Source organism: Penaeus chinensis, chromosome 9 (genome assembly GCF_019202785.1).
Source record: "Penaeus chinensis breed Huanghai No. 1 chromosome 9, ASM1920278v2, whole genome shotgun sequence".
In the NCBI taxonomy this organism is placed as follows: Eukaryota; Metazoa; Arthropoda; class Malacostraca; order Decapoda; family Penaeidae; genus Penaeus; species Penaeus chinensis.
The window spans coordinates 37,427,136-37,437,135 of NC_061827.1; the positions used below are offsets into that span (position 1 = coordinate 37,427,136).

Below are 10,000 nucleotides of genomic sequence, written 5' to 3' on the forward strand. Positions count from 1 at the left end.
AAGAGGACGTGCGGGTCGCCTCCTGACGTGCTGGGCGCCCTGGCCTACCGGGGAGACCATCTCGTGGCCACCGACGCTGTCAAGTAAGTAGGACTCACCGAGGGTCGTTTTGCTCATCTTATATTTCTGTTCCTCTCTTTAGCATCTTTTCTCTTGATTGCCACTTCATTTAGTCACTTTTCTGTTCTGTTCTTCCATTGGCAGGGAATGAAATAGTGATCGAATACCCATGAATTTATCTGTATATTGTTACTTCCAATGCTTCGGTGGCTACAGGGTAAAGGTTGTATTAATTTTCTGTATATGTTCACAAGTGCTGACTACCCACATCTGGACCAAGACCAAAGGTCGGTAACGAACCCTTTCCGATTGATACAGGCGTACAAGTCGCACCAGTTCATTGTTCTTTTTTTTTTTTTTTTTGTCACTACTTATAATCCTAGGGCAGTGATTGTTCTCTTAGACTTATTTCAATTTCTCTAAATGGCCTAGAACTTTCTGCAGGTCGTACAGTGCAATGAAGTATTTAAGATTAATAATTTCAAATCTGCATAATTTTGCCCTCTATTAACTCATACCTTGTACGCCTGTGGCAATGTTGTAGATTGTGTATAGCCCAGTGGGATATATATTTTTATCGTGTTTTACCATTTTTATGAAGCCTTACTCCCTCTCCTTACACCGAACCCCTCTTTGTAACCCCTCCGATCTGCTCTTCCTCACTTCACTATAACCACTGCTCTGTATGAATGGTTGCCCAGAACGGTGCTTCCCCACTTCTCTGCTTATGCGCTTCCTCATCCCTCCTAAATGTACTCCTCCGCGAGTGTTCTGTCTGCTTCTTGCTTTGTGTGTTTTTCCTACGCCATGCCTCTTTCTTGTGTTTCCCTCCCCCCCCCCTCCCGTGCTAAACGCTTGCCTTTCTCTGAGCGCCCCGACCCTTCACATCCCCTCCGTCCGCTTACCCCCGCCCCACGCCCGTTTTCCCCCGCCCCACGCCCGTGCGCCTGTCCCCCAGTGCCAACCTCCCCTCCGTCGCCGCAGGTACTCGGACGGGACGCAGATCAACTACGCCTGCGACGCCACCCTGACCAACGAGAACTTCACCTGGATGATCAGCTGCCAGGACGGGATATGGGACGGTGAGCCTCCAGTCTACATGCCCTGCGGAGACGGCATCCCTCCGGTCATAGACTTTGGCAACATCTCCTGCACCTGGAGGAAAACGGAACCGAACGTGGTCACCTTCTACAACGACCAGGAAGTCACGGAGGAGATGGTCGAGTTCGAGCCCGGGGCTAAGCTGGCAAGTTCTCGGTAGTCTCCTTGTCCCCGCTCTGCCTCAGTGCCTGGCCTTTATCTTAGCCATTTATCTTTTATCTTATCTCAGCGTCCCACGCATTTCCACATTTCCCACACATATCTTTAGCCATTTATCTTTATCTTATCTTAGCGCCCCACACATTTTCGAGTAGAATACGCGCAAGAACCCCCTGATTCTCGGGGATCTGTGGCCTAAGACGAGTGCTTGCTTATATGTATGTTAATATTAACACTTAATTAGAAATATATCTAGCATTAATTGGGTCCGTTTGCAGGTGTCTCGCTGCGTTGACATTGGCAAGTACGCCCTGGAGGGAAGTGTTGAGCGCCAGTGTATTCACGGGCAGTGGACGGGGAACAAGTCTGTCTGCGTTGGCCTTAACCAGGAGAGCAACTACTCCCGTAAGTGAAACATCGATTGTTTTGTTATGATCACTAGAAGAACCTCGATGACTGATTTTATGAATATGTGAAGGCTTTTAGCATCAATTTCTTCATCTATGACCCATTAAATGGGGGGGAAAGGCCCTCCTCGAGCTGCCATTATTATCAGTAAGTTTGTCTTATAGCTTCATACAATTTTGTTACGCATATTTTTATCTAGATACAATTTTACTCAATCATGGATGCCACCTAGTATTCTAAAAAAAAAAAAAAAAAAAAAAAAAAAAACAATCTTATTAAAAGAATAAATGAAAAAAGGCTTGGTAATAAATAGTCTTTCATTGCAAGCATTTAACACGTGTCCCGAAATGAAATTAATTAGAGACAAATTCAATTTCCTCCTTGTTTCGGGGAAGTTGTCGAGAGGCGGAAGTAATTCAAAAGAGGTGCCAGAGATCTCACTCCACGACAAGGACAGCGCAGTAATAACTCACTGATAACATTTTACGTAAACAAACTCCACGACAGGGACAGCGTAGTAATAATTCATTATGGAATTAATTGATAAAATTTTACGTAAACAAACTCCGCGGCAGGGACAGCGTAGTCATAATTCATTGATGAAATTGTACGTAAACAAACTCAGTGCCTTGTGGCGTTACTCGGGGGTCACAGCCAACACTTGATGGATTATATTAGAGGCAACAGATGTATTGTGTTATAGGTATGTCTTATTTGTTTGACATGTATTGTTATGATCATCTTCATTTGATACGATATTCATGTGTTGGAAATCGGTGGTGACTTCCTTCTCCTTCCCTATCTCCTGCTTCCCCATCTCCCTCTGCCCTATCTCCCTCTCCCCCATCTCCTGCTTCCCCACCTCCTTCTTCCAGTGGACAAGCCGCCGACCATCCTCTTCCGGAACGAGAAGGGCCCCATGGCACAGAGCAACGACGGGAAGCTGGTCGTCTACCCTGGCACTGTCCTCCACCTCGAGTGCCTCTTCACGCGCCGCCACGGAACGCCCAACTGGAACGTCTCCCTTGCTAGCGCGTAAGGACGGGGCAGCTGGAGGAACAGGGAATAATGAGACAATTAGATCATGAAATGACGAGAGGGAAAAAAAAGAATAATGAGAAAATTAGATAATGACATAATGAGAGGGATAAAGAATTATGAGGGAGTTCCGGGTAACTGGAGGAATTAGGAAGAAAGGGGATTAAATAATAACATAATGAGAGGAATAAAGGATAATGAAGGGAAATGTGTATTCATGTGTTATACAATTAATTCTTATTGTCTTGTTTTATTTATTGTGTTATCTTATTGTTTCGTTTTGTTTTTTCTTACTACAGCTTTTATTTTTGCATGTAATTATCTTACGGCCACAGTACTCAAAGTTAAAATGCAAGAAAATCCTCTTATACAATTCTCTATTTGCATTAAAAAAAATAATAATCCTAACCTTAATCTTACATTTTTAAACTTTTTTTTCATCAAATCTTACTTCCTCTTCTAAACGTCTGCATCTGCCTTAAACTTCGGGAAAATCTCGAGCTTCTTCTTACACCTTTTCGTCCGAATTCCAGAGGCGACGACATCAAGGGCAAACGCCGGAAGAAGACGAAGGCGAAGGGGCGCGCGAAGGGCGGCAAAAAACGGGGAGGAAGCTTCGCGTAAGTAAGAGGGTGTTGGCTTCCTTCTTTTTTTTTTTTTTTTTTTTTTTTTTTGCTAACCTGAGAGAGAGAGAGAGAGAGAGAGAGAGAGAGTGTGTGTGTGTGTGTGTGTGTGTGTGTGAAAGAGACATATATATATATATATATATATATATATGAAAGAATCATAGAACTTTCATAATGCTTTCTTTTGATCATCAGAAAATGAGAATCTATATAGAGAATTCAACAGAAAGCTGTATTTAAGTTCTTCAGCAAAAAAAAAAATATATATATATAAAAAAAATTATATTACTAGTAATACCTTCATACTACTTTTTTATCACAGCATATCAGTGAAAAACTTCCAGGGTTAAATCCTATGATCCTCTGTTTCTTTCTCGGATTCTCTTCTCAGTCAGGCTTCAGAAATCTCCCTTTATCGGACGATGCTCATCATTCAAAAATTCTTAGCAAACATCACACTAAGAATGACGAATAAACTAAAGACGTAATAGCTTATTGTAAACAAAATCATATTTATTTACATCAATGATAAGAACGGAACCCCATCCTCTTAAGTTTAAAGTCCCTTCAAGGATTTATTTCGATGACGACGTTCGCGCTCTTCCCTCAGGCCTTATCCGAACGGCTGGGCGAACGCTCCCAACAGGAACATACAGCTGGAATACCGCCTCTCGATCTACCGCGCACAGCCGAAGGACTCGGGATCCTACGCCTGCGTCACCCCCAAAGGACACAAGCACGTCGTTACCCTGGACATTCGCCGTAAGTTCTCGGACATGGAGTGCGGTGTGTCAGGGTCTCTTGGTGGAGGATGGTACATACAGCTTCGTTTTACCTTGTAGGATATCTGAATAGTTTGTTGTTGAGTACTTTATATCTACTGTAATTAGATTATGTTTCAGTACGAATGGAAATAGTCATTGTCCGGACTCTGTTGTTCCTTTTACCATCAAATACATTCACTTTCTAACGGGAAAATCTTATTTTTTGTTATATGAAGTACCCTACAATCTGACTTCCATTGCTGAAGGTTGCCTCGTTCTCCCCGACAGGCGTGCACTGCCCTAACATCAACGTGAACGAATCGGACAAGGTCATCTTCGAGCCCAATGAGACTAGGATGAACACGATCGTCAAGTTCTCCTGCGAAGTCGGATACTCTCTCGTCGGCGCGTCGGAAATCAAGTGTCTGCCATCGGGTAACTGGTCGGCACCTTTCCCGCGCTGCGAGGGTAAGTCGTGCCCAGGGAGACGCGCCGTTCAGTGTAGGAAGGTCATCATGGACGATTTGATGAAGGATTAAACTAGTTTTACTCTAGATTAAACGTGAAGCAGTCCCATGTGTGTAGTCTGTGTTCCCTTTCAAAGAGTAGCTCTTTGGTCTTTGTTGTAATCTGTTGTTTCAAGAAATAAGTAACTGCCATGACTATAATGAGAAGAATGTTAATCCAAAACATAAATGTTCAGAGTTTTATGCTAATCAGACATGACTGCACTGTAAGTTCACCGTCACCAACAAGCATGCCCTTTTATACACTGTGCTGTCAGCTACTCCCTTTTGACATCATTAAAAAGGAAATTGTAGTGTTTAGGGAGATTAAGATGAAGAGGATGCCACTTGGAACTAGAATGCCATGACAGATTTGAACAAGAAAGGGGCAGGCGCCTCTGACTTCCGAGGCAAAATATCAATAGAGTGGTCGTAACTGAGAAAGTTCATTTCCTTTTAAATGATATTTACTCTTTCCAATGCTATGAATCAATCTGATATTTTCCTGTGACTTTCATACCGCTAAATTGTTTAGATCTGCACTGGACTTGAAGAACCTTCTTTTAAGTTAATGTTTATGAATCTGTTGAGAGACCTCCTTCGTCTGAGCACCACTTGAATGGAGAGCACATGCAAGGGGAATGCCTCGAAGCAGATCGGTCCATGCTCTGTCTGTCAGTGTGCGGCTTGAACCTTTGAGTTGCGTTGGATCCCCCTTCACATTTCACGGCCGTACGTGAGCATGAGACACCCCCCCCCCCCCCCCACGTCTACCCTGCTTATCCAGGTTACCCTTCCTATGACCCCGCACTGGTATGCCCGATTCCTCCGTGATTCCCGGACTCGTGTTCCCACTGGTGTCATGACGAGTGTTGTTGCGTGCTTGAGCCTCCTCTCGTCCGCCACCACCAACATGACACGGTGGGCGTGGCGGCGGGGACGGCTGAGGAACTCGTCCCCTTGGAGAGGGCTCAGTTGCTAACTGACCCGTTGGAAAAGTGTGCATGACATAGCCGACGTGGAGGCACTCGTGTCATGCGCTTGTCTCCAACTTTGGTGTTTTCTCTTCAGCCTCCCTCCCACCCACCCCCTCCCCTTGTGTGTCGTATGCTTCCCTCCCTTCACACAGCGTTCAGGGGTGCTCCAGCACCTCGTCTAAAGCTTTCGTTTTTTAAATGCCCCTCTTTTTTGCTGCAGTTAAATCGCCACGGCCTAAGACCCACCACCACCCCTTTTTAGTGTTGGTATAGTTAACTCACCCTGATTGCCCCGTGTCTCGTCACTAGACATAGAGTGCCCGGACCCTCGCGAGAGCCCCACAGACCCACTCCTGCGGGTGACGGTCGTAGCGCGGGGCGTGGGCAGCCAAGTCCAGTACGACTGCCCCCGAGGACACCCCGTCAAGGGCCCTACCTCTGCCATCTGCCAGGAAAACGGACAGTGGTCTTCGCCTCCTCCCAGATGCAAGGGTACGGCGGGCGCAGTGTGTGGAGGGGGCGTGGGCGGGAGCTGAGAGGAGTGGGGGCGGGGAGGCTGGGACGTCACGCTGTACGAATAGATCTGAAGGGACACTTTCTTGACTACGGCGCTGTTGGAGGGAACGGCGCCAGTGCAATCATTTTGTATAGAGACGGTTGTATTTTTTTTTTTAAGTTAAAGTTTATTTTTTATCTTTTTTTTGCACTCAATAACGTTACTAATACCACGGTTGTTCCAGCAGAGATCTGTTTGAAACTTGATTTACATTTGGTGGCTCTCGCATTGACACCTGTGTCTCTTTCACATACGTGTTTGTACTGATGTGACCAAGAGTCCAAAATATCGTAAACAATATTTGTAAATCAAACTGAAGTAGTCACAATCTAATTTTCCTTTTCTACTAATTTATGTGCCATATACGATAGATTTTTTCACGTCACTTCATTTTCAAAGCATATTGAAAATATTGATAGGTACTATTATCATCATGTGTGCAATTCAAAAAGCTTTTCAAAAACAGGCCAATGCATCTACGTTATATACACTGTATGGTTTCGTTAGTATGTTGTGTACAGTTTCTAATGCAGGTCCCTTTTCAGAAAGACATGGATAGCGAAAATAACCACTGAGCCCACTGAGATATTTTAATATTCATCTCTGAAGAAATACTCATTAATATTAGAATCTAATTGTCTGTCTATCTATATATTTTGTATTGCCTGTCTGTATATATATGAATATATATATACAGACAGGCAAGAGAGGAAGAGAGAGAGAGATTGAGAGAAAGAGAGAGAGAGAGTCAGACAGATATATATGTGTATGTGTATGTATATATATATATATATATATATATATATATATATATATATATATATATATATATATATATATATATATGTATATATATATATATATATATATGTATATATATATATAATATTGTATTTATATATACATATATATATAGGAATATATATATATATATATATATATATACATATATCCATATATATATATATATATATATATATATATATATCTGTCTGACTCTCTCTCTCTTTTTCTCTCAATCTCTCTCTCTCTTCCTCATCACCATCACCACATTATTATTATTATTATGATTTTTTTATTATTATCATTATTATCATTATTATTATTATCATAAGTATTACTAACATTATTACTACTATTATTATGATTACCAAAATTATTGTTATGATTATTATTATTATCATTATTATTATTATTATAATTATCATTATCATTTTGTTTGTTATAATTATTATTATTATTATTATTATTATTATTATTATTATTATTATTATGATCATCACGATTATTATTATGATCATCATCACTGTTATTATTATCATTATTATTATTATTATTATTGTTGTTATTGTTATTATCATTATTATTATTATTATTATTAACATTATTATTATTATCATTATTATCATTATTATTATTATTATAATTATTATTATCATTATTATCACCATCATCGTTATTATTATTAATATTAATCATTTTTATTGCTGTTATGTGTATTATTATCGTATTATTTTTATTACTATTATTATTATCATTATCATTATTATTATCATTATTATTATTAATATTATTATTGTTATTATTATTATCATTATTATTGTCATTATTATTATTATTATTATTACTATTATTATTATTATTATTATTATTATTATTATTATTATTATTATTGCTTTTATTATTATTGATATAGTAATTTTGTAATTATGATAATACTAATGATGATGATGATGATAATGATATTAATAACAATAAAATAACAATAATAACAGTAATGATATAATAAAAACAACATCATCAACCACGATAATAATAATAATAATGATAATGATGATAACAAAATGACAATGATAATGATAATAATAGGCTACTACTAATAATGATTATAATAATAATAACAATAATGATAATAATAATAATAATAATAATAATAATAATAATAATAATGATAATAATAATAATAATAATAATAATAATAATATTTTTGTTATTATTATCATTATCATTTTTATCATTATCATTATTACCATTATTATTATTATTATTATTATTATTATCATTATTTTGTTTTTATAATTATTATTATTGTTGTTGTTGTTATTATTATTATTATTATTATTATTATTATTGTTAATATTATTTTTGTTATTATTATTATTATTATTTTTATCATTAGTATTAATATTACCATTATTGTTGCTGTCGTTGTTGTATTATTTTTATTATCATTATTATTATTACTTTGCTTATTTTTATTATTATCATCATCATTATTATCGTCATTGTTGTTGGTATCATTATTATTTCTATCACTATTATTATTATTATTATTATTATTACTATTGTTATCGTTATTATTTTTGTATTATTATTATTGTTATTGTTGTTGTTGCTGCTGCTGTCATGACTATTATTACTCTTGCTATCTTTTTCATTTTTACTGTTATTATATTTTTTAATACTATTATTGCTATTGATATCATTATTATTATTATCGTAATTACCGTTATGTTATTATTATTACCATTATTTTCATTATCATTACTAGCAACAGCTAGTGATAATAGTATTGTCATTATTATTGTTATTATCATCATCACAATCATCATCATTGTTATTAGTATTATTATCATTATTATTAACATCATTATTATTATCATTATCATTATTGTTGTTGTTATTGTCTATTTCATCAACATCATTAACGTCTTTGATAAAATATATAGTGTAATCACTATACATCACAGTTTATTGTGACACTTGTTGAGAAAGATTTATATATATACATATATGTATATATATATATATATATATATATATATATATATATACATCACTTGCGCTGTGAAGATTTTCATTCTCATTCATACTTTTTTCTACATTGTCGCAATCACTATCAAGATTATTAATTGCATCAAAGGACAGAGATTATTAATATCATCATCATTATTTTTGACATTTCTAGTTATAAAATCAAATCTCTCAGAACGAGTCCAACTTCCCTGATAAATCTTTCCTCTTTTAAGACTTAAACTAATTAGTAAATGGTCAGAATTCTCATCTTTGTTTTACGGAAAATTTAAAAAAGAATAATAATTTTTAGCTGTATAATTAGCTTCCTTTAGTGCGAAAAAAAATGACGCTGAATTACTCGTCATAGGAAAAGAAACGAGAGGGACCCTTTTAGAATTAGACAGTAGGTCAAGATTATCAGTGTCTCCTTTTCTTCTTCTTCTTCTTCTTCTTCTTCTTCTTTTTCTTCTTCACACGGCATTCTGCCTTGCCTTCCCTTTTCCTTCCTTTTCTTTCTTTTTCTTTTCTTTCCTTTCCTTTCCTTTCCATTCCTTCTCTTCCCTTTCCTTCCCTTTCCTCTCCTTCACTTTTCTTCCCTTTCCTTCTCTTCCCTTCCTTTCCCTTCCCTTTTCTTACCTTCTCTTCCCCTCCCTTTTCTTCCCTTCTCTTCCCTCCTCTTCCCTTCCCTTCCCTCTCCTTCCCTTCCCTCTCCTTCCCTTCCCTCCCCTTCCCTTCCCTTCCCTCCCCTTCCCTCCCCTCCCCTCCCCTCCCTTCCTCTTCTCTTCCCTCTCCTTCCCTTCCCTTCCTCTTCTCTTCCCTCCCCTCCCCTTTCCCTCCCCTCTCCTTCCCACCCCTCCCCTCCCCTCCCCTCCCCTCTTCTTCTCTTCCCACCCCATCCCTTCAGAACACTACCTCCCTTGACGTCCTGCCCCGTTCTCCCCCCGCAGAAGACAACTGCATCCCTCCAGCTGCCCCCGCCAATGGCACCGTCACAGGCGAGGGCCCCTTC

General features: G+C 38.2%; 1 protein-coding gene across 5 annotated transcripts in view; it reads left to right on the forward strand.

The window, feature by feature from the left end:
• Positions 1-10,000, forward strand: part of LOC125028589 (sushi, von Willebrand factor type A, EGF and pentraxin domain-containing protein 1-like) — a 25,843-nt gene that overhangs the window by 11,927 nt on the left and 3,916 nt on the right. For 2 of the 5 annotated variants that reach the window (XM_047618041.1, XM_047618040.1), the window contains exons 10-19: positions 1-83; positions 315-347; positions 1,045-1,306; positions 1,599-1,725; positions 2,604-2,763; positions 3,300-3,386; positions 4,003-4,154; positions 4,445-4,624; positions 5,949-6,131; positions 9,939-10,000. The exon at positions 1-83 is cut by the window's left edge; the exon at positions 9,939-10,000 is cut by the window's right edge and continues 109 nt beyond it. In XM_047618041.1, the coding sequence (XP_047473997.1) occupies positions 1-83; positions 315-347; positions 1,045-1,306; positions 1,599-1,725; positions 2,604-2,763; positions 3,300-3,386; positions 4,003-4,154; positions 4,445-4,624; positions 5,949-6,131; positions 9,939-10,000 (1,329 nt within the window). The remainder of the gene's footprint in view (positions 84-314; positions 348-1,044; positions 1,307-1,598; positions 1,726-2,603; positions 2,764-3,299; positions 3,387-4,002; positions 4,155-4,444; positions 4,625-5,948; positions 6,132-9,938) is intronic. The other 3 variants (XM_047618044.1, XM_047618043.1, XM_047618045.1) reach the window with 2 other exon arrangements.